Source organism: Oncorhynchus masou, chromosome 6 (assembly GCF_036934945.1).
Source record: "Oncorhynchus masou masou isolate Uvic2021 chromosome 6, UVic_Omas_1.1, whole genome shotgun sequence".
Taxonomy (NCBI): Eukaryota; Metazoa; Chordata; class Actinopteri; order Salmoniformes; family Salmonidae; genus Oncorhynchus; species Oncorhynchus masou.
In genome coordinates this window covers 25,767,082-25,792,281 of record NC_088217.1, presented here as the reverse complement: position 1 = coordinate 25,792,281, position 25,200 = coordinate 25,767,082, and the positions used below count along the sequence as shown (strand labels likewise).

The window sequence follows — 25,200 nt, the reverse complement described above, 5'->3', positions numbered from 1 at the left end:
TTCAAGTGTTTTTCTTTATTTTTACTATTTTCTACAATAACACATATGGAATATTTTAGTAACCAAAAATGTGTTAAACAAATCAAAATATACTTTAGATTTTAGATTCTTCAAAGTAGGCACCCTTTGCCTTGATGACAGCTTTGCACTCTTGGCATTCTCTCAGCCAACTTCATGAGATTGTCACCTGGAGTTCGCACATATGCTGAGCACTGTAGCTTCATAGCCTTACCACCGATCAAGTAACATTCAAATCCTGTTGCTGCAGGATTATTTTGCTACGACAATACTGGTCAAAGTAAGATCCTTTACACCTATAAATTGCAGCTGATTTATGCCTCTGTGAGTCAATCAACCACTCCACAGATTTGACTCTCTGTTCTTCATCTGTACAATACTTGGCAAGATGTGAAATCAACCTCACCATAATGATGTTTCCTGGTAGTTAAAACCTCTTGGTACTACCCATCCAGGATCCGGGAGCATTGTCATCAACTGACACTAATTAGCATAACGCAACGGACATAAATATTACTAGAAAATATTCCTATTCATGAAATCACAAGTTAAATATATTGAATCACAGCTTAGCCTTTTGTAGAAAAATGTGTAAACTTCTCAGAAATGTCTTAATGCCCTCTATCTTGGCCTGTTCAATATCATCTTTCCACAAGGAAAGAATGAGAGCTAATTCACAACATATCATTCGATCATATAGGGAAGTAAGGAGTGGCTCGAATGATTCAGGGGGAGGTATTGGTGGCCTACCTTGGCTAAGGACGTTAAGGTTTATGTCTCCTCCTGTTCGGTGTGCGCCCAAAGTAAGGCTCCTAGGCACCTTCCTAGAGGGAAGTTACAACCCCTCCCCGTTCCACAATGGCCATGGTCACATCTATCCGTAGATTTCCTGACCCATCTTCCCCTGTCTCAGGGGAACACCACGGTTCTAGTGATTGTGGATCGGTTCTCTAAGTCCTGCCGTCTCCTCCCGTTGCCCGGTATCCCTACAGCCCTACAGACGGCGGAGGCATTATTCACCCACGTCTTTCGACACTACGGGGTGCCGGAGGACATAGTTTCTGATCGGGGCCCCCAATTCACGTCCCGACTTTGGAGGGCATTCATGGAACGTTTGGGGGTCTCTGTCAGCCTGACCTCCGATTATCACCCCGAGAGTAATGTTGCAGGTGGAGAGAGTGAACCAGGAGGTGGGTAGGTTTCTGCGGTCGTATTGCCAGGATCGGCCAGGGGAGTGGGCACGATACATTCCCTGGGCTGAAATGGCCCAGAACTCACTACGCCACTCCTCTACTAACGTGTCCCCTTTTCAGTGTGTGTTGGGGTACCAGCCGGTCCTGGCACCATGGCATCCGAGCCAGACCGAGGCTCCTGCGGTGGAGGAATGGGTACAGCGCTCCAAGGAGACCTGGAGGGCCGTCCAGGAATCTCTCCAAAAAGCGAGTGGACGGCAGAAGAGGAGTGCTGACCGCCACCGCAGTGAGGCCCCCGTGTTTGTACCGGGGGACAGGGTCTGGCTCTCGACCCGAAACCTGCCCCTCCACTTGCCCTGCTGGAAGCTGGGTCCGCAGTGTGTAGGGCCCTTTAAAGTCCTGAGGAGAATAAACGAGGTGTGTTATCGATTACAACTCCCTTACGATTATTGTATTGACCCCTCATTCATGCGGCTTTCATACAGCAGCTGAAACAGTGATAATGCCCTGACTAATGTAGCTGTTTATGGCGGCAGGTAGCCAAGCGGCTTAGAGAGTTGAACCAGTAACCGAAATGTCACTGGTTCAACCCCCTGAGCCAACTAGGTGAACAAATCTGTTGATGTGCCCTTGAGCAAGGCACTTAACCCTAATCGCTCTGGATAAAGAGTGTCTGCTGACTAAAACACTACATCATCTGGCATTTCATAGTGGTTCAATCAATGATGACACAGTTCATTTCACAGGTAAATTATGAAAACAATTTATAGGGTTTTGCAGATACATTTTTGCTTCATGAGAACATTTCACCAAAAAAATCACATTGTACGACCTTTTGATACTTTGTCTCATCTGGACTTTGTCTCTCACTCTTCAGCTGCCTTCCCCTGGAAAATAACATATATTTTTAATTGTCTCTTATCCTTTACCTTAATGGGATTTTGAGAAATGTTATATTAACCATTTGCTCTATATGGCAATGTATTATCTATCTTCTCCTGAAAATCTATTATGGAACTGGCATAATGAGATTAAGCAAGAAATGCATTGTTTTGTGTGATTCGATTTTTTAGTCATGATTTCTTAAAAATGGCATTCAAATTAATTGTACCTTGCTGCCAATTTCACGGCTAATGGCTCTAAACTTGTTGACCTGGGACTCGGAGATGTCAGCACGCTCCTGAGCTTCCTCCAGCTCATGCTGCACCTTCCTGAACCTGGTCAGGTGAGTGTTGGCCTGCTCCTCCTGTTTGGATCACAAAAATACAACATTCAACAATTATACTGCATGTTTGGGGAAAACATGCAGAAGTTCAAATGTCTTATAAATTGTAGACCACAAGGTAGAGACTACAAGGTAGAGGGTCGAACTTGATTAATGTACTGTATGTTTGCCTTTATTCAGGTTTCTTATCATTTGGTTTGTGTTACCTATCCCATTTTGTATTCTACTTATTTTTTACTTCAAGTTGAACCTTAGATAAGATTATGAAAACATATTTTCCCATAACCATCATTATTTTCCAGGCCTATATACGGTACGGAGCAGACGCTGTAATCCAAAGGAGTTTACAGTCACTTGTGCATACATTTTACATATGAGTGGCCCCAGCAGGTTAAAACCCATGACCCTTTGCTTTGCAAGCACCATGCTCTACAAACTGTGGGACACAATCATGAAGTGGAACGACATTTATTGGATATTTCAAACTTTTTTAACAAATCAAAAACTGAAAAATTGGGCGTGCAAAATTATTCAGCCCCTTTACTTTCAGTGCAGCATTTTTCAGTTTTTGATTTGTTAAAAAAGTTAGAAATATCCAATAAATGTCGTTCCACTTCATGATTTTGTCCCACTTGTTGTTGATTCTTCACAAAAAAATACAGTTTTATATCTTTATGTTTGAAGCCTGAAATGAGGCAAAAGGTCGCAAAGTTCAAGGGGGCCGAATACTTTCACAAGGCACTGTACCTGAGAGTGCAGCAGTCCTACACGCTCGCTGGCATCAACCAGCTCCTGCTCCGCCACTTTGCGGCCTCTCTCAGTCTGTTCCAGGGCAGCCCTCAGTTCTTCAATTTCAGCCATCATTAGGTTATTCCTGCGCTCCACCATAGATACCTGCTCCTTCATGTCATCTGCGACGTGGATGGCGTCGTCAAGTTGCAGTTGGGCATCCTGAGGATATTTGGAAAATGTATTTTAACAACATGTAAAGAGAAAGAACAATCCATTTGGGACTCAATACAAAAATAAAGTTTATAACTTGAATGCTCCCTGGACATTCCTCAGCTGTTTCTGGGCTTCAGCAGCCTGACGGTTGGCATGGCTCAGCTGAATCTCCATCTCATTGAGGTCTCCCTCCATCTTTTTCTTGACTCTCATAGCATCATTCCTACCCCTGATCTCAGAGTCCAGAGTGCTCTGCATGGAGTCCATCACCCTCTGGCTGTTCCTCTTGATCTGCGTTATCTCCTCATCCTTCTCCGCCAGCTTCCTGTCAACTTCCCCTTTGATCTGGTTGAGCTCCAGCTGTATACGAAGAATCTTGGATTCCTCATGTGCCAGTGTGCCCTATAGAATTGAACAATACCCAAACCATTAAATAATGTAGTGATGTAGGAATGACATGTATATTATCATGATCACTTTGTTGAGATAAAAACTATTGTGGTGTACACCTCTGCTTCTTCTAGTGCAGCTTGGATTTCTGCCTTCTCATTCTCCACAGTCTTCTTTGCCTTATCCAGTTCATGGATGCTCTTTCCAGACTCACCAACCAGTTCAGTCAGGTCAGAGATCTCCTCTATTGAAATGAAAAATGGAGAGAAATGAATAACGTTGTGGATTTGTATCCACACATACCAGAGCATAGATGGTGCATTGTTAAAAAGAGATGATTTATTTAAATTTTCCCATATGTTCTTGTTCTCTCTCTTCAGTGTCTCCAGGTGGTCCAAAGCTTCTTCATATGAATTCTTCATCTTGAACAGTTCAGTGCTGAGAGAGCGAGCCTCTTTCAAAGACCCTTCTCGCTCTGCCTGGCCCTCCTCATACTTCTGCTTCCACTCGGCCAGAACATGGGAGCACAGTTAAGTAAATGAATATGCAAGAATGAATAATGTATAGATTTGACTGTATTTCATTGATATCTTTGTCAAAACATTACCCTGTCAAAGTTCCTTTGCTTCTTGTCAAGCTGGGCAGCCAAAGCATTAGCTCTCTCCACATCAATCATGAGATCCTCCACTTCACCCAGCAGTCTTTGCTTGGTCTTCTCCAGAGAAGCACACTACGAGTTTGTTTCTTCAACAACTTCCCGCGCATCTTGCAGATGCTGGGTAAGCTTTTTCCTGTAAAAAGACAGAAAAAAACCTCTAATTTTAGCCATTGTAGGTACTTTGGTGATTATGTAGTTAGAGGTAGAATGTTTTTTTAAATTACTTGGCATCCTCAAGCTCCTCAGTGCGCTGAATGGCATCAGTCTCATATTTGGTTTTCCACTGAGCGACCTCGCTGTTGGCCTTGGACAAGGCACGCTGCAGCTCAGCCTTGGCCTCCTGCTCTTCCTCAAACTGCTCCCGAAGCAGATCACAGTCATGGCGGGCTGACTGCACAACATGGGCTAGGGCATTTTTGGCCTAATGGTCAGCAGTAACAAAACAAAAGTTAAAATTAAGCACTTCATCAAAATGGAACATTTATATGAATCACAAAGAGGCAGTATAGTAGGAGATGACAGTTGACCTTCACTTCCTCTTCAATATGCCTCTCGAGTTCCTCAATCTGCTGTGTGTAAGCCTGCTTAGCCCTGGTCAGCTGTGAAACAAGATATTCTTTCTCCTCCATTTGACGATCAAGTTCACCTGATTGTGACAGAAAGTCGGAAGTTAGGTTTATTGGTATTATGGAAAACAAACAGAAATACTAATCTTCCCTTTTAAACTCACCATTCTCAGTCAGAAGCCTTGCTCTCTGAACATTTATGTCATTAAGTTGGTGGACATGCTCATCATTCTTTATCTTTAATTCACTCAGTTGATCTTCAAGGGTTCAGCACATTCTTTCTAGATTACCCTATCAAGAACGTTTAACAGGTTATTTTTCATTATTATCATCAGGTTATTTTTTTTTTATATTCTGGCAACCACATCTCCCACCTTTGCTTTGGTGATAGCTTCCATATTGCTGGAGAGGTCAACAATCTCCATTTTGAATTCACTCTTCTCCTTCTCCAACTTCTGTTTGACACGCTGGAGGTTGTCGATTTGCTCTCCCGGTTCTGCCACTGTGTCGGCCTGCTTCTTACGGAGAGCAGCAGTGGTGGCCTCATGCTGCAGTGTGGACTCTTCAAGATCACGACGCAGCTTCTGGAACTCAGCCTCACGCTTCTTGCTCATCTCAATCTGAACAGATGTTGCACCACCAGCCTCTTCAAGTCTCTCACTGATCTCCTCAAGTTCCCTAGAGAGATCAGACCTCTGCTTCTCAACCTTGGCAAGAGCAGCATGTTCAGCTTCAATCTGGATTTAAATGTTTATTTGCTTAAAACATGACACAACATAAGATAGGGCTTCATAATGTATCTATGTTATTAATCTTTTTTGTTGTGGCATATTGAACTGACAGATCACCTGGAGTTCTTTGACATTCTCCTGAAGCTGAGCACCAAATGCCTGCCCATCTTCAATTTTGCTGAGAATTTGGCTTGTCTCAAAGTCTTTCCTGTTTTGGAATAAAAAAAGTATATATTAAAATATATATCAGGTGATCCCTTCTCGAGAATGGTTCAACAACTGTTTAGATTTTAAATGTACTCTTGATCTTCTCATCAGACTGCTGCTTGTCATTCTCCAGGTCCATCAAGGACTCCGGGGACAGTTTCAGATCTCCTTCAAGCTTCCTCTTGGCTCTCTCAAGGTCCATGCGGACCTTCTTTTCTTGCTCCAGGGTACCCTCCAACTAGACCACACAAGAACAGTTTCACAATATTAAGTAAACAGTACATTTATTTTATTTCCTTGGATGATAACATGAAGCTGTTTTAAGAGGGCTATGTATGACCTTGGTTGTCACATCTCTTACTCACATCATCCACTTGCTGTTCAAGTTTGGTCTTGGCCTTGGTCAGAGTGTTGACTTTGTCTTCCTCTGCCTGGAGATCATTAAGAACCTGCTGGTGTGCCTCTTGGAGGGCTTTCTTCTCCTTGGTTAACTTGATAATGCATTCATCTTGAGAAGACATCTCCTCTGTCAGGTTTTTAACCTAAATTGAATTATTTCATATAAAATCATCAATGCTTTGTCTTTTACATTTAAAATTAATACACAACTTCACAACCTCGTCATAAAAGGTAAACCTTATTTTCAGTGGCATGTTTCTCTTTCGCCACTTTGGCCAAGGTGAGCTCCAAGTCATCAATGTCTTTCTTAAGCTCAGAGCACTCAAGCAATTTGTTAACTTACAGATGCTATCTGTAGCTGCAGGTCATTATTTTTCCTGCAGAAGAAAAGGCCAAGGCCTTTGCCAGATCCTCCTTAATTTTCTCAACGTTTTCCTTCATTGCGGCCATCTCTTTTTCAGCTTCTGCTGATTTTAAAAGAGGCTTGATCTTGAAGTACAGCTTCATCCATGGTGAGTGTTTTACGTTCATAAATGAGCGGATGTTGTATTGGATGGAGTAAATTGCTTCTCTGTTAATAATAATCATTTAAAAAATAGTTTTGGGGGGATTCTCTTCACTGGCTCAATATAACATACTCTATAACAGTGTTTCTGAATGATGGTCCTGGGGACCCAAAGGGCTGCACATTTTGTTTTTTGCCCTAGCACTACACACCTGAATCCATTAATTAACTCATCATCAAACATTTGATAAGTGGAATCAGGTGTGTAGTACTAGGGCAAACACTAAAATGTGCACCACTTTGAGTTCCCAGGACCAGGGTTAAAAGACACTGCTCTGTAAAGTAGTGTAGCTACCGTCTTACAGAATGTGGCTTTAAAAAAAGTGTCAAACACAACTTTGTTTATTACAGAATCTCATTCCCAACTTACACATTTTCCAAATAAACAAAGTTGTGTTTGACACTTTTTTTAAAGCCACATTCTGTAAGATGTCCAGTCATTTCAATTAATAAAATATACCCATGGATTTGGAAGAATATTCATTAAGATATTGAATGATATACAACTGGTTTACATGATAATAACCCAAACAGTTAAATACCGATTATAGCTACCTATTAGCACCCCACAGTTTCCATTTTCAAAATAATACACCTTATTACATCATAATAAAGAATAATACAGATGCAGATACCCTGAACAGAGCCAACACAGTCTGGAAGGAACCACCCTTCTTCTTCTTGCCTCCGCCTCCTTTTGCAGCATCTGTTTACAAATGTGTTAGGCCAGTTATTTTTCATCCCAATTAGATTTTTACATATTATGAAATATTCTGAATATTGTGAATATTCTGAAAACGAATATTGACTCATGTATATTATATACATTGGGTCAATCTAAAGAATAGTGTATTGTATATGTATATAGTCATATATAAATCCAGTATACTGACATTTCCAGTAATACTAATGCTATTTAATTAAAATGACCACTTCTAATGCAGTGCTTTATAACCATAAACTATATAACCAGGGAAGGGGTAGATAAAGTCTCCTTCTGTAGTATGAGCAATTCTGGATACCATGGGATGTACCGTTTGCTTGTGAAGCTGCTGCTCCTACATAAAGCATAGCCAACAGTTTGACTGAGGACTTCTGGTACAGCTGCACAACAGAGTCATTCAGGGGGTCCTTGTTCTTGTCCAGCCAGCCTGTGACATTGTAGTCCACAGTACCAGCATAGTGCACCAGGGCAAAGTGGCCTCAGCCTTGCCTTTTCCAGGTTTAGGTTTCTCAAAACTTTGGTTTTACCAAGATGCTGGTCATACAGCTTGCTCTTGAAGGTAGTGTCTGAAGCCTTGGGGAACATGCACTCCTCTTCAAGGATGGAGAATATGCCCATTCGCTGTTCGTGACAAGACAATGTGAAATATTAAACTGATAAGCAGACATGTCTGTTATTGTATTGTCTGCCTTTTTAAGATCTCACCTACCTTCTCTATAAGCTCAATGCAGGCCAAGTCCATCCCAAAGTCAATGAACTCCCATTCAATTCCCTCTTTCTTGTACTCCTCTTGCCCCAGTACAAACATGTGGCGGTTGAAAATTGAAAAACTGTTGCAGTTTCTCATTGGTGAAGTTGATGCAAAGTTGCTCCAAGCTATTGTACTAATGTTCAAACACAGAAAGTGCAAATTAATTGCTTAAAAAAATCATACAATGTGATTTTCTGGATTTTTGTTTTAGATTCCGTCTCTCACAGTTGAAGTGTACCTATGATAAAAGTTACAGACCTCTACATGCTTTGTAAGTAGGAAAACCTGCAAAATCGGCAGTGTATCAAATACTTGTTCTCCCCGCTGTAGGTACGTAGTTGCTAAGGGCATCAGTGGCTTAACAGCGCAATTTGCCAAGGCAAGAAACACTGAGCGCAGCCCTATCCAGAAATCTGGTAGTGACTTCTGATTAAATTCAATTTCCACAGAATCGCTTGTTGCAATTTCGATGAGGCTCTCTTGTTCAGATATCGGTAAGTGGACTGGAGGCAGGGCATGAAAGGGATAATGAATCCAGTTGTTTGTGTTGTCCGTTTCGGGAAAGTCCTTGCGTAATTGCGCACCCAGCTCACTCAGGTGCTTCGCTAAATCACATTTGATATTGTCTGTAAGCTTGAGTTCATTTGCACTCAATAACTGTCACGTTCTGACCTTTTATTTCCTTTGTTTTGTCTTTATTTAGTATGGTCAGGGCATGAGTTGGGGTGGGCAGTCTGTTTGTTTTTCTATGTTTGGTTTCTGTTTCGGCCTAGTATGGTTCTCAATCAGAGGCAGGTGTCGTTAGTTGTCTCTGATTGAGAATCATACTTAGGTAGCCTGGGTTTCACTGTTGGTTTGTGGGTGTTTGTCGCCACACGGTACTGTTTCGTTTTTTGTAGATTTCACGTTATCGTTTATTGTTTTGGTTCGAGTGTTCGTATGTCTTTATTAAAAACATTATGGACACTTACCACGCTGCATCTTGGTCCGATCCTTACTCCTCTTCAGACGAAGAGGAGATCTGCCGTTACAATAACTCATGCAATGATAGAAAGACGTGTGTTGTCCTTTTTAATGCAGATAGAGCTCTTTTCTATCTTCTTAATCATAGCCTCAATTTTATCCCGCACATTGAATATAGTTGCGGAGATTCCCTGTAATCCTAGATTCAGATCATTCATGCAAGAAAAAAGGAAAGGAAAAAATTAAACAGCACTGAATCCTGCAGAATATTGACCCAAAGTAGATGCAGTTGCGTGTCCCCACCACTAGTTGTCATTAAACAACCATATTTCAATCTGCATCAAAGCCATGGAGACATACAGTTGAAATCGGAAGTTAACATACACCTTAGCCAAATATATTTAAACTCAGTTTTCACAATTCCTGACATATAATCCTAGTAACAAATTCCCTGTCTTAGGTCAGTTAGGATCACCACTTTATTTTAAGAATGTGGAATGTCAGAATAATAGTAGAGAGTGATTTATTTCAGCTTTTATTTCTTGCATCACATTCCCAGTGGGTCAGAAGTTTACATACACTCAAATAGTTTTTGGTAGCATTGCCTTTAAATTGTTTAACTTGGGTCAAACGTTTTGGTTAGCCTTCCACAAGCTTCCCACAATAAGTTGGGTGAATTTTGGCCTATTCCTCCTGACAGAGCTGGTGTAACTGAGTCAGGTTTGAAGGCCTCCTTGCCCGCACACGCATTATCAGTTCTGCCCACACATTTTCTATAGGATTGAGGTCAACGCTTTGTGATGACCAATCCAATAGCTTGGCGTTGTTGTCCTTAAGCCATTTTGCCACGACTTTGGAAGTATGCTTAGGGTCATTGTCCATTTGGAAGACCCATTTGCGACCAAGCTTCAACTTCCTTCCCAGAGGCCTTTGCACACTACCTCCTTTGAAATGGTACCAATGTTTTTGTGCGTCATGTAATTTCTGTGTTGTCTTCACACTTAACTTCTCTTTTAACGACTGTCGGCCTCACACAATAGCTATATAATATGGCGGTTTTGGAGCAGTGGCTTCTTCCTTACTGAGCGGCCTTTCAGGTTAGGTTGATATAGAACTTTTGTGGATTTAGATACTTGTGTACCTGTTTCCTCCAGCAACTTCACACGGTCCTTTGCTGTAGTTCTGGGATTGATTTGCACTTTCGCACCAAAGTAAGTTCATCTCTAGGAGACAGAACAAATCTCCTTCCTGAGCGGTATGACGGCTGCGTGGACCCATGGTGTTTATACTTCCGTACTATTGCTTGTACAGATGAACGTGGTACCTTTGAGCGTTTGGAAATTGCTCCCAAGGATGAACCAGACTTGTGGAGATTTTACACATTTTTTTCCGAGGTCTTGACTGATTTCTTTTGATTTTCCCATGATGTCAAGCAAAGAGGCACTGAGTTTGAAGTTAGGCCTTGAAATACATCCACAGGTATAACTCCAGGTGACTCGAGTGATGTCAATAAGCCTATCAGAACCTTCTAAATCATGACATAATTTTATGGAATTCAAGCTGTTTATAGGCACAGTCAACTTAGTGTATGTAAACTTCTGTCAAACTGGAATTGTGATACAGTGAATTATTAGTGAAATAATCTGTGTGTAAACAATTGTTGGAAAATTACTTGTGTCATGCACAAAGTAGATGTCCTAACCAACTTGCCAAGACCATAGTTTAACTCTGTCACCACCGATAAATCCACTATAACTGAGAATTTCAAAAAGCATTTTTCTACGGCTGGCCATGCTTTCCACCTGGCTACCACTACCCCGGTCAACAGCACTGCACCCCCCACAGCAACTCACCCAAGCCTTCCCCATTTCTCCTTCTCCCAAATCCAGTCAGCTGATGTTCTGAAAGTCCTGCAAAATCTGGACCCTCACAAATCAGCCGGGCTAGACAATCTGGACCCTTTCTTTCTAAAATGATCTACCGAAATTGTTGCAACCCCAATTACTAGCCTGTTCAACCTCTCTTTAGTGTCGTCTGAGATTCCCAAAGCTGCGGTCATCCCCCTCTTCAAAGGGGAGGACACTCTTGACCCAAACTGCTACAGACTGATATATATCATACCCTGCCTTTCTAAGGTCTTCGAAAGCCAAGTTAACAAACAGATCACCGACCATTTCGAATCCCACCGTACCTTCTCCGCTACGCAATCTGGTTTCAGAGCTGGTCATGGCTGCACCTCAGCCACGCTCAAGGTCCTAACCGCCATCAATAAAAAACAATACTGTGCAGCTGTATTCTTTGACCTGGCCAAGGCTTTCGACTCTGTCAATCACCACATCCTCATCGGCAGACTCAACAGCCTTGGTTTCTCAAATGATTGCCTCACCTTGTTCACCAACTACTTCTCCAACCGAGTTCAGTGTGTCAAATCTGTGGGCCTGTTGTCCGGGCCTCTGGCAGTCTCTATGGGGTGCCACAGGGTTCAATTCTTGGGTCGACTCTCTTCTCTGTATACATCAATGATGTCGCTCTTGCTGCTGGTGAGTCTCTGATCCACCTCTACGCAGACGACACCATTCTGTATACTTCTGGCCCTTCTCTGGACACTGTGTTAACAACCCTCCAGACGAGCTTCAATGCCATACAACTCTCCTTCCGTGGCCTCCAACTGCTCTTAAATACAAGTAAAACTAAATGCATGTTCTTCAACCGATCGCTGCCTGCATCTGCACGCCTGTCCAACATCACTACTCTGGACGGTTCTGACTTAGAATATGTGGACAACTACAAATACCTAGGTGTCTGGTTAGACTGTAAACTCTCCTTACAGACTCACAAAAAACATCTCCAATCCAAAGTTAAATCTAGAATTGGCTTCCTATTTCGCAACAAGGCATCCTTCACTCGTGCTGCCAAACATACCCTCGTAAAACTAACCATCTTACTGATCCTCGACTTTGGCGAAGTCATTTACAAAATAGCCTCCAACACCCTACTCAACAAATTGGATGCAGTCTATCACAGTGCCATCTGTTTTGTCACCAAGACCCCATATACTATCCACCACTGCGACTTGTACACTCTCGTTGGCTGGCCCGCGCTTCAAACTCGTCGCCAAACACACTGGCTCCAGGTCATCTACAAGATCCTGCTAGGTAAAGTCCCGCCTTATCTCTGCTCGCTGGTCACCATAGTAGCACCCACCTGTAGTTCCAGCAGGTATATCTCACTTGTCACCCCCAAAGCCAATTCCTCCTTTGGCCGCCTCTCCTTCCAGTTCTCTGCTGCCAATGACTGGACCGAACTACAAAAATCTCTGAAACTGAAACTGGAAACACTTATCTCCCTCACTAGCTTTAAGCACCGGCTGTCAGAGCAGCTCACAGATCACTGCACCTGTACATAGCATCTATAAATAGCCCAAACAACTACCTCTTCCCCTACTGTATTTATTTATTTACTTTGCTCCTTTGCACCCCAGAATTTCTACTTTGCACACTCATCTAATGTCAAATATACCATTCCAGTGTTTTAATTGCTATATTGTATTTACTTTGCCACCATGGTCTATTTATTGCCTTTACCTCCCTTATCTCACCTCATTTGCTCGCATTGTATATAGACTTATTTTTCTACTGTTATTGACTGTATGTTTGTTTTACTCCATGAGCAACTCTGTGTTGTTATATGTGTCAAACTGCTTTGCTTTATCTTGGCCAGGTCGCAGTTGTAAATGAGAACTTGTTCTCAACTTGTCTACGTGATTAAATAAAGGTGAGAGAAAAATAAAATAACAAATAAATCGTTTGTTAACAATACATTTGTGGAGTGGTTGATAAACAAGTTTTAATGATTCCAACCTAAGTGTATGTAAAAGTCCGACATCAACTGTACCTTGGCCATATGACTTGAAGGTATAATTTTAACATTGGCTGTCACTTATACAGACTGATTCACTCAATGCTAGGGTAGCACATATCGTGGAATACTCAGAGGTGGAAACTTTCTGTGGGAATTAACAGGAATATATGGGAAATATATGAAAATTAATATTAATACCATTTAAATGTAGATGTTTTTTGCATTGGATAAATTTACCATATCATATGGAGACAGAAACAGAAACCTTTTACCTTATCATAAGTAGACATAATTGAAAAGAATTAAATCCTTCCAAAATAAAAAATAAAAAAGCTATTTAGTTACAAATTGAACTTTAAATAAATGAGTTGACTATTCACATGGGATGATTTCACTGAATAACAAAAAAAAAGGGGATATTGAATGATCCCCAATGATCCATCGCATCTCCCAAAATTGTTTTCAACATACATCTGTAAAATGATAGTCTGGAAACTAAAGCTTTGGTTGTCTTCCTCTCAGGCTTCCATGTCTTCGCCCTAGACCTTCTCAATGTCCACCTCTTGAACATCAGACTCTGAGGCCTCATCTTCACTGTCACTTTCCAACCTTGTTGAAGATGGCTCATTGTCAGGCTCAAAAATCCTCAAATTTGCCAGGATGGCCACCAATTTTCAACCCTTGTATTGGTCAGCCTGTTGCGTGCTTTGGTGTGTGTGTTCCCAAACCAGGACCAGTTGCGCTCTGAGGTGGCTGATGTTGGTTGGATTTGGAGGATGATGGAGGCAACAGGGCAAAGAGCCTCAGAGCCAAAAAGTCCCTTCCACCAGGTGGCTAATGAGATATGTTGGCACGACTGCCATATTGCATCTCCATCCCAAAGCCCTTGTTTGGCAACAGGTTTGTACCTTGTCAGCTCGGGGATTTGAACTTGCAACCTTTCGGTTACGAGTCCAACGCTCTAACAGCCTGTTCAGGGGCAGAACGAACCCACTGTTCCTAGGCTGTCATTGAAAATAAGAATGTGTTCTTTAACTGACTTGCCTAGTTAAATAAAGGTCAAATAAATATAGCCTACAGCAGCCTATATGTGGTGTTCAGTGCAGGACTGCATTGCATGAGACTTTTAAAAACGTTTTTACATTATGAACGGCTTGACATTAATTCATGATTTTTTAAACTTGGTCTGTAACACCGTGGGCCACATAGGTCACTGTAAATTATATTGTGTTGTATAATGCAAGAACTCCTTTACAAAATACAATTAATTATTATTACCAAACATATTTAGACAATGTAGGCTACCCCTCATTTTCAAGCGTGTCTCAAAACACAACATTGCCCCTTTAATTAAGACGTAAGCTTTTTACCTGGCTTTTCAAAGACAGTTTGAAATGTAGCCTACACGTTTTGTGCAGGGAGTTACTTTTTTAAGCAGTGACTCCCCATTGCTGACCTATACTTATCTATAACTGGGCTAATAACTTGCAAACTAGCAAAGAATATCAACAACTGTGCACACGCGCGGCTCTGCACTCTGATCTGAACTGACCTGAAAAGTGCATTAACCGTTTGGTTGAAAGACCGAGCCAAAGTGTTACGTGGAAATGCACTGTCAATCACTTACTTTCGCAAGGAAATCAGCATGCAGTGTCGACTCGAGTCGTCAGGGGGCACTACTGTCCTTTTGCTCCCTGCTCGCTGTCAGCGTGATAGTTTGAAGTAGCTGCGAGATGAGCTACTGCAGTAATTGTCAGGGCAATGGTGGCGCATTATCAGCCGGAAAACAAACGCCACAGAGGAATTTGTGGCTGGAATGAGAGTTCGGGGTCGGCCGCATATTTGTTCGTTTTTCAATTTTACTAGATGATTACTGCACCAAGGACCTTCGAATGGATATATCGCACACCTTTTGAAATGGCTATATTTCCTCTATTTTTAGAAGTACGCAACACGGATAGCTGAAATCGCAACGTAAACAAGACGCTGGATTAAGTCCTCTGCAGTGCTGGGAGTGTGATTTAGAACTAACGTTGCTGTGATTTCAGCCTAAAGAACCACCAAACTTCACATGTTTCGTCGCTTATATTTAGAGAAAATAATAACATAAACTAGCTAGTTGACAGGTACCATAACAGAGAATGGTTATTATGACTGGCAAGATATGGTGATTGAGTTGGGACAGTATGGATTGTGCATTGACGCGGTAACTTTTATGACCTAGCCTACCAGAAGAGAACCGACTCCATTGTTTACAACGTCAATTCAATGACATGTCTTTCTCGTTAGAGCCACAAATGTAATCAGAACAACAAACCAGTGAATAAGCTTATGGTCCGTAATCATATCAGGTCAAAGATGATTGAACCACAGTGCGACGACGGTGATGAACATGAAACCCTGCCATTACCAACCCTACCCCCTATGCCACGAGAGCGGGTCCCTTTGCAGAAGAGCAGCATATGCTCCCGTTCCTACTTCATGGTGGTGATGGTCTTTTTCCATGTATACATCATCAACGTCATTGTGCTACTCCTATACGTGCACTACAACAACGGCCCGGGAGACGTACTGGCCACCCAGAACAGGGATGAGGCAAGCGGGGGAAGCAATCATCACAAGCCCCCCGAGTCCCATCAGCAATCGTCATATTCTGGCTTTCAGCGGGACATGTACCTTCCACGCCTAGAGGGCATACGGGTGAGATAAGGATGCCCGTGTAATTCTGTGTCTGTTTAGCCCAGAGCTCAACCTTGCAGAAAGTAGGTGTATAATAAGCTTCAGCGCTGGGCTAGTGTCAGTTGTGCTATTCTACTTCCATATGAATGGTGCGTTCCATGTAATCTTGAAGCCATGAAGTTATAGTCACATTGTTGTCTCTCAGGTGGGCCATGTCCAGAAGGTGTCACTGGTGCAAGACAAAGTGCATGAGATGCGGACCCTGAGCCTGAAGCCCCTACTGTTTGGTGAGAGCTCGCTACTAAACTTCTGCTCTGTTCAGCCCTCTTCACGGAATTAGTGTCTGCTGTCATTGCTCTCAAAGGTTCTCTGTTTACGTTGAAGTTGAATGTGTGTGTGTTTGTGCGTGCATTTGCGTGTGTGTGAACACCTACGCGTGTCTGTGCTATGTGTGTATCTGTCTCTCCAGAGATCCCAGGGTTCCTGTCTGAGGAGGAGTGTCGTGTGGTGGTGCAGCTGGCCCAGCTGAAGGGCCTGATGGAGAGCCAGGTGATGGTGCCTGAAGGACAGGAGGAGCTGACGGAGCAGCTCAACCTTAGCCCTGATGAGATTTTCAACCTGCTGGACCTCAATCAGGACAGACAGCTCCAACTCCAGGAGGTGGGTGGGCAAGCAGGCATGTGTGTGTCTGTGAGTGAAGTAAGTAACCTTGCATAAGTCTTGGTTTGTGCGAGCCGGACTAGTTCATAGGAGCAGGTTCCTATCTCCTGTTTCTCTAGCGTGAGGCAGCTTGATGTACAAGTACATCACCTGGACAGGAAACTATTCTATCGCAGGGCCTCACCCACATTCTATCTCCTTAATGCTGAGTGCCAAGCAGAGACTCATCGGGTCCCAATTTTTACAGTGTTTGGGAAGTTGGGACTTCAATCCAATCTCAGGGCAGACACTCGAACCACAAGGCCACTGGGTGGTGGGGCTGGGTACTGTGGCAGCAAAATATCAATGTATTTTGTTCCTTTATAATGGATCAATAAAGATGTATTGTATTATCTTCTATATGTCTGTGTAATGTGTGCTTTTTTTACATAAAAAAAAACCAACATTTTATATATGTGTTTCCTGGGCCTTCTACAGATATTGACCCATTCACGAGTGAGGGATGGGATCTGGCTAACACCAGAGAATCTGAGAGAGATCTATGCTGGACTGAAGGCTGACCCTGACGGTAACGGTAAGAGACTGTCATTCTCAGCAAGGCCTCAGCATACAAAGCTAACTAATCCATAACACCAACAGAATACATCCACTATAATCCGTCTGTGACACCAAGTCAAATTGAAAACCAGTTCCAGGGAACAAGCATGAAAATAAAAAGTAGTATTCTTTGCACAGGGACAATGATCATCCACAGCAACGTCTCCACGAGCTTCTTCTTGTCAGGCTTATCATATAGGTATACAGTTGTCGGAAATCGGAAGTTTACATAAAACTTAGCCTAATACATTTAAACTCAGTTTTTCACAATTCCTGACATTCAATTCAGGAAAACAATTCCCTGTCTTAGGTCAGTTAGGATCACCACTTTATTTTAAGAATGTGAATTGTCAGAATAATACTAGAGAGGATGATTTATTTCAGCTTTTATTTCTTTCATCACATTCCCAGAGGGTCATAAGTTTACATACACTCAATTAGTATTTGGTAGCATTGCCTTTAAATTGTTTAACTTGGGTCAAACATTTTGGTTATCCTTCCACAACCTTCCTTCATAGTAAGTTGGGTGAATTTTGGCCCATTCCTCCTGACAAAGCTGGTTTAACTTGGGTCAAACGTTTTGGGTAGCCTTCCACAAGCTCCCCACAATAAGTTGGGTGAATTTTGGCCCATTCCTCCTGACAGAGCTGGTGTAACTTGAGTCAGGTGTGTAGGCCTCCTTGCTCACACACACTTTTTCAGTTCTGCCCACAAATATTCTATAGGATTGAGGTCAGGGCTTTGTGATGGCCAATCCAATACCGTGACTTTGTTGTCCTTAAGCCATTTTGCCATAACTTTGAAAATATGCTTGGGGTCATTGTCCATTTGGAAGACCATTTGTGACCAAGCTTAAACTTCCTGACTGATGTCTTGTGTTGTTGCTTCAAAATATCCACATAATTTTTCTTCTTCTATTTTGTGAAGTGCACCAGTCCCTCCTGCATCAAAGCACCCCCACAACATGATGCTGCCACCCCCGTGCTTCACGGTTGGGATGATGTTCTTCGACAAGCCTCCCCCTTTTTCCTCCAAACATAACGATGGTCGTTATGGCCAAATGGTTCTATTTTTGTTTCATCAGACCAGAGGACATTTCTCCAAAAAGTATGATATTTGTCCCCATGTGTAGTTACAAAACACAGTCTGGCTTTTTTACGGCGGTTTTGGAGCAGTGGCTGCTTCCTTGCTGAGCAGCCGTTCAGGTTATGACGATATAGCACTCGTTTTTACTGTGGATATAGATACTTTTGTACCTGTTTCCTCCAGCATCTTCACAAGGTCCTTTGCTGTTGTTCTGGGATTGATTTGCACTTTTTGCACCAAAGTATGTTCATCTCTAGGAGACAGAACGCGTCTCCTTCCTGAGCGGTATGACGGCTGCATGGACCCATGGTGTTTATACTTGTGTACTATTGTTTGTACCGATGAACGTGGTACCTTCAGGCACTTGGAAATTGCTCCCAATTGGGATGAACCAGACTTGTGTCATGGCTGATTTATTTTGATTTTCCCATGATGTCAAGCAAAGAGGCACTGCGTTTGAAGGTGGGCCTTGAAATACATCCACAGGTACAACTCCAAGTTACTCAAATTATGTCAATAAGCCTACCAGAAGCTTCTAAAGCCATTATATAATTTTATGGAATTATCCAAGCTGTTAAAAGGCACAATCAACTTAGTGTATGTAAACTTCTGACCCACTGGAATTGTGAACTATAAGTGAAATAATCTGCCTGTAAACACTTGTTGAATAAATGACTTGTGTCATGCACAAAGTAGATGTCCTAACCGACTTGCTTAAAACTATAGTTTTGTTAACAATACATTTGTGGAGTGGTTGAAAAACGAGTTTTAATGACTCCAACCTCAGTGTGTGTAAACCTCTGACTTCAATTGTACCTGTAGCTAAGTGACCCCTGTCTGTGTGTCTTTGTGATAGCTATCTGACCCCTGTGTGTCTGTGACCCCTGTCAATCTGTCTGTGTGTGTCTGCATTAGGCCTGCTGAGCCTGGAGGAGTTCAGGAGTCTGGACAGTAATGCGTTCCAGCGGTTCTTGCAGCAGCGTGGGGTGAAGAGCAGCCAGCTGGTCAGGAACAGCAGACACACCTGGCTGTACCAGGGAAAAGGGGCACATCAGGTACTCCGAGACCTCAAGAAGAGGTGAGGAGAGCATCACTGTCAAATGTTGTCTTGGCCTTGTAGTCTCGCCTCTGCACTGGTCTCTCTGTCTCTCCTCTCTCTCTTCTATTCCCTCTATTACGTTACTATTCCAAATGTTTTAATGACGTATAGTTTTGTATGAAAAGAGTAGTGGGATTTTACTGATATTGTTCCCATTGCATGTGTATAGATAACACTGGGATAGAGGATTTTTTTCTCTTCTTTTTTTTAAAGCCAAGAATACTGAACAAAAATATAAATGCAACAATTTCAATGTTTTTACTGATATACTATAAGGAAATCAGCCAATTTAAAACACATTCATTAGGCCCTAATATATGGATTACACATGACTGGGCAGGGGTGCAGCCCCTAGGCCTACCCACTTGGGAGCCAGGTCCACCCACTGAGGAGCCAGGCCCAGTCAATCAGAATAAGTTTTTCCTCACAAAAGGGCTTTATTGCAGACAGAAAATAACCTCAGTTTCATCAGCTGTCTGGGTGGCTGGTCTCAGAAGATCCCGCAGGTGAAGATGCCAGATATGGAGGTCCTGGGCTGGTGTGGTTACATGTGGTCTGCTGTTGTGAGGCCTGTTGCATGTACTGCCAAATTCCCTAAAACAACTTTGGAGACTGCTTATGGTAGAGAAAGGAACATAAAATTCTCTGGCAACATCTCTAGTGGACATTCCTGTAGTCAGCATGCCAATTGCGCGCTCCCTCAAAATTGAGACATGTGGCATGTGTTGTGTGACTAAACTGCACATTTAAGAGTGGCCTTTTATTGTTTCCAGCACAAGGTACACCTATGTAATGATAATTCTGTTTAATCCGCTTCTTGATATGCCACCCTGCCAGGTGGATGGATTATCTTGGCAAAGGAGAAATGCTCACTAACAGGGATGTAAACAAATTTGTGCAAAACTTTTGAGAGAAATAAGCTTTTTGTGCGTATGGCACATTTCTGGGACCTTTTATTTCAGCTTGTGAAAAATGGGACCAACACTTTACATGTTGTGTTTATAGTTTTGTTCAGTATATGTTTGAATACATGAATAAAAACAGTTAGAATAAACACCATGGCCAAGGATATCGGAATCTGATGTTAAGGATTTTTGTCCCTTTCTCTCTCTCTTCTCTTCTGTCTCTCCTCCCTAGGGTGACCCGTCTGACCCGGCTGCCCTCTGCCTTGGTGGATCTGAGTGAGCCACTCCAGGTGGTGCGTTATGAGCAGGGTGGTCACTACCACGCCCACCACGACAGCGGCCCTGTCTACCCTGAGACAGCCTGCACACACACACGCCTCGCTGCCAACACCTCCACACCCTTCGAGACCTCCTGCAGGTGAGAGAGAGCTGTGTTGAGTCAGCCAACGCCTTGATCTTGGCTTTGTTTTAATAATACTGTATATTCATAATTCTAGTTAGATGTCCTTAGGGTTAAGATGGTTAGGTGGAGTTATTGTGTGATAATGTACTGTGAAGTCTGTGGATGTGTTTGTGGTAAACTATGTGGTGTATGGCTTTGTAACTTAGCGCATGTAAATATATCAGTTTGTGACTAAGGCTTACATATCTATGGTGTTGTTGGTCTGTGTGTGTATTAAATGTGTGTTGCACACCCAGGTACATCACAGTTCTCTTCTACCTAAACTCTGTTGAGGGGGGTGGGGAGACCGCGTTCCCTGTGGCAGACAACAGGACATATGAGGAAGTGGTGCGTTATTTACTCTGTGTGTCTGTGTGTGGGTTCTTGTATGTTTATATCATTTCTATATTATGTGTTTGTCTGTGTATAGGTACAGCTGTATGTGTATCTCTATGTTTTTGTCAATTTTTATTTTTTTATTTATCCGTCATTTTACCAGGTAAGTTGACTGAGAACACGTTCTCATTTGCATCAACGACCTGGGGAATAGTTACAGGGGAGAGGAGGGGGATGAATGAGCCAATTGTAAACTTGTCAATGGTATTAATGAGTGATTATGTGTGCAGGGCTTTAACATTTAGGCTTGTCCTCTTGTCCTGAACAAGTTAAAAAATCAAATAAAAAAATCACTATCAAACAATAAAATAAAAAAAAAGTGCTTGTTATTTAACCAGGCAAGTCAGTTAAGAACACAATCTTATTTACAATGACGGCCTAGGAACAGTGGGTTAACTGCCTTGTTCAGGGGCTGAACGACAGATTTTTACCTTGTCAGCTCGGGGTTTCGATCTAGCAACCTTTCGGGTTACTGGCCCAACACTCTAACCACTAGGCTACCTGGCGCCCCAATTACTTTAATCAGAATTGGATCAGAGAGGCCAACATTGGGATAATATTCAAATCTATTTTTCATGTACATAAATAAATAAAAAACTACATGTCAAAGTGTAGGTGACATACATATTGGCTAGAGCCTCATGTCCAACCCGATGCGTTAATGATACTTTTAATTACAAAAATATAAATATTGGCTAAACGCCAGTCATGTGTGACAAATATAGTCTAATGAAGGATTATTAACATTTAAAGGCTTAATTCTGTTGAAAAACACGAGGCTCTGTTTGTTCAGATCAAATAGTAAAAAGACCGGAGAGTGAAGGACAGTGCCTGTTGTGCACCGCACATCACCCATCTTGAATCTGAGCTGAGGAACATTTTGAAACTATTTAACCATAAACTTAATTGTTTAAAACCTGGACATTTTATGTAATTTCATGAAGCATGTCTTAACTTGTTTCAAAGTAGGCTAGCCAAAATACCATCGTAGAAATGCTGAAGGAATTCTTTTATAAACACTTAATATCCTAGCATTTTTCTCACGTTCTATTGGTTTTCAAATCAACTTTATTGTATTGTCCAGCAGCCGAAGGCATAATCCTAGCCATATTAGTAACCCATGCTAGTTGATGGATCTTTAGATCTCCCCTTTCTTTGTTTCTAACGGATATTTTAATCTCTGTCAAATTAAACAGCTCGCACTTTTGATGCGCTTTTGAGGACAGTGTTTTCCCGCTAATTGCATTTTGGAACATAACCTACAGCCATGTGCGCGTTGTTGGGGGTATAATATGAAGAAATAAAACATTATCAACATTTTAAGCTAAATGCTCTGATCCATCAGCCTCATTGCTTTTTAAATCTGTTTTATGTGCAGTGGTTGTATGAATTTGGGATCTGTCGTCCCAGAGTCCGTTTTGAATCATAGATGTATTTTTTTTATTGTCACAGGGATGATGGGACACTCATAATTTAGAACTCTGGAGGGAATTATTTTATAAAGAGAAAGTATTTGGTCAATGTGTTGTTGCAATATTTGGTCATGTTTTACTTGACACCCAGGGTCATAACCATGTCATAACAACTGTCAACTTGTCATAATATGGACATAACTGTCATGACCCATATATTTACACCTGTTGTGACATATTGCATTATTTTATGGCTGCTTATGACACCTACACAAGTGTCAACCCACATATATTCAAATGAGTTATTTCCCAGCCAAGGATTTTCTTATTGTTTTGAATGTTTGTTTCTTAAATCCTTTGTTGTAATGAATAGTTTTTTGAATAAATGTGGGTTTTGACACTCTTAAGTAGGTGATATAACCAGCCATAAAATAACGCAATATATGTAACAATAAATATATGGCTCATGACAGTGTTATGACCATATTATGACAAGTTATGTCAGCTGTTATGACATGGTTATGAATGTGCCATGCCGTGTTATGACATTGGGTGACAAGTATAGTGTTCCCCAATATTTTATAGGCTACCAAGGGTGGCCAACCATCCTCCAGGAGAGCCTTAAAGTGGCATTGTTTTTTTTATTGTTGTTTTGTTATTTTGAGACAGGCTTGAATATGCAAGGAAGCCAATAGGCAGAGTTTTTTTGTTTTGTCTTTCTCTATGGTAAAATGGATAGCAATGCATTTTATTTTGTAAAGTGGTTCCTTGCATCATACAGTGATGTAAAAATTGTGTTAGACCATGTATTATTTTGGGACAAGTGACTTGAGCTTTTGGCAAATGGCAAAAAAAGCCCTGGTGCGTATGTTTGTGTTTTCAGTCTCTGATTCAGAACGATGTGGATCTTATGGACACGAGGAAGAACTGTGATAAGAGCAACCTGAGGGTGAACCCTACTAAAGGGACAGCTGTGTTATGGTACAATTACCTCTCTGATGGACAAGGTACAGACATAGTATGACCCTTCAATGTACACACTACTACAGCTTAATTACTGCCCATCAGACAGGACACACAACATATTGTACACAGCAATTTACCCCATTTCATTCTATCACTGCTCTTCAGGTCCTTATTTAAAAACTGAAGCATGTGTAGTTTTGATGAAGGTTATGCCCACTGTTTTAGAAACGCATTGAAAAAGAATACTCCTACCAGTCCATGTGGCAGTTATCAGTTATGCTGTTATCAAAGCTGCTTTTGAATGCACATATGAACTGCTCTCTGTTATCCACAGGCTGGGTGGGGGAGCAGGATGAGTACTCTCTGCACGGCGGCTGTGTGGTCACCCGCGGGACTAAGTGGGTGGCCAATAACTGGATCAACATCGACCCGGACTACCAGCGCCAGGCTCGCTACCAGCAGCTGGTGTCACAGCAGGGGGAGGAGGACGCAGAGGACGAGGGGGAGCAGTCTCAGCTCAGCCCTGAACAACTGCACACTGCTGACTCCCATCAGGAACTGTAGCTGTACTGCTGTAGCCTAGAAACCAAAAACAATAACCTCCCCTTAAGTCCACTAATTACACTAGTTCCAACTTTGAAAGCTGGTCCCAAAGATGGGTGGTTCAAATATTTGTTCAGACATTGTAGTTTGTGGGCATAGACCTCGTCCACCCCTCTTCTTCAGCCCAAAGCTACCAGAAAGCTACCCTACCACCACCCCACGCCCCAACCTAACTTGACTCTGTCCTGCTGTTCACAATCTCCCATGACGACACCTCTGGCCAGTACGAAGAAATATTTGATATTCAGGGACTGTGGTCACTTAGGAATTATGCAACTGTGAGAGGGGGAAAAATCAAATTTTTTGATTTCCTTGTTTGTTCACTGTTTGTTGAATACATGTGTAATTCCAAACTCTGTTTACATTATATGTATGCACAATTTTACCTCCCTTCTGTGTGTCACAAAACATTCATGTTAGATTTTCAGTGAGTGAGACTGTCATTCTGATACACATTGCAGAGGGTCAATCATGCTACTATTTGCATGTACGTGCATTCGTATGAGCTGTTACAATAGGCTTTGTGCAGGTTTTTACAGTGTCATGTTTAACAGACTAGAGCGATGACTTTAGATCGTGTCTGCTCTGATCCTCTATCTTTGGGTGATGACGTTGTCTGCCATCACCCAAAGACCCCTCCCCCATCTTCAGATGTGATGAAGCATGTTAACTGTTATTTAAACATTGCACAGATTGTTTTATTTATTTATTATCTATGTTTTATGTATGGAGGAAATTATTTTAATTCTGTCACTTGATTCCAGTACTTCTCAATCTACTTCAGGTATTGGATTTATATGTATTTTTAAAGTATTATTTATTTATTCCATATTGTTCACTTTGTTCCATGTTGTGTTGTTCACCTTGTTTCGTGTTTGTTCCAAAATGCACTGAATCACTTTCCTCTGCTCCAAATAAAGTATACTTTAGGTTTTGAGTAATAGTTATTTCTCTCATTTCAGTGGAGTCACAGAGATGGAGTAAGGCCCATTGCCAAAGCTGTTTCTGACAAAACCCTGGCAGAAGCATATCCATATTTGGCAGCTAGTCCCCCTGATCTGTTGCTCTTGTTCGAGGGAGGATATTATTTGGACATTGTAGGGGTTTACTGTACCTTCCACTTTTTGTAGGTATTTCATTAATTATTAAGCTCTTTTTT

General features: G+C 41.9%; 1 protein-coding gene and 1 pseudogene across 1 annotated transcript; one reads left to right on the top strand and one right to left on the bottom strand.

Annotated features, from left to right (window-relative positions):
- Nucleotides 1-13,238, bottom strand: LOC135541534 (myosin-4-like; annotated as a pseudogene).
- Nucleotides 13,239-14,933: 1,695 nt separating this feature from the next.
- Nucleotides 14,934-24,978, top strand: LOC135541760 (transmembrane prolyl 4-hydroxylase-like). Its single transcript, XM_064968113.1, has 9 exons — nt 14,934-15,896; nt 16,081-16,162; nt 16,345-16,535; nt 17,013-17,109; nt 19,134-19,296; nt 20,455-20,640; nt 20,922-21,012; nt 23,356-23,479; nt 23,773-24,978. Exons 1-9 carry the CDS (start codon nt 15,528-15,530, stop codon nt 24,000-24,002), a joined length of 1,533 nt encoding a protein of 510 aa, XP_064824185.1. The 5' UTR covers nt 14,934-15,527; the 3' UTR covers nt 24,003-24,978.
- The last annotated feature ends 222 nt before the right edge of the window (nt 24,979-25,200 follow it).

Coding starts and splice junctions, on each gene's coding strand:
- LOC135541760 (XM_064968113.1), top strand. CDS start 15,528: ATGGTCCGTAATCATATCAGGTCAAAGATGATTGAACCACAGTGCGAC. Junction 17,110..19,133: donor GGCTGACCCTGACGGTAACG/GTAAGAGACTGT, acceptor TGTCTGCATTAG/GCCTGCTGAGCCTGGAGGAG. Junction 23,480..23,772: donor TTACCTCTCTGATGGACAAG/GTACAGACATAG, acceptor TGTTATCCACAG/GCTGGGTGGGGGAGCAGGAT.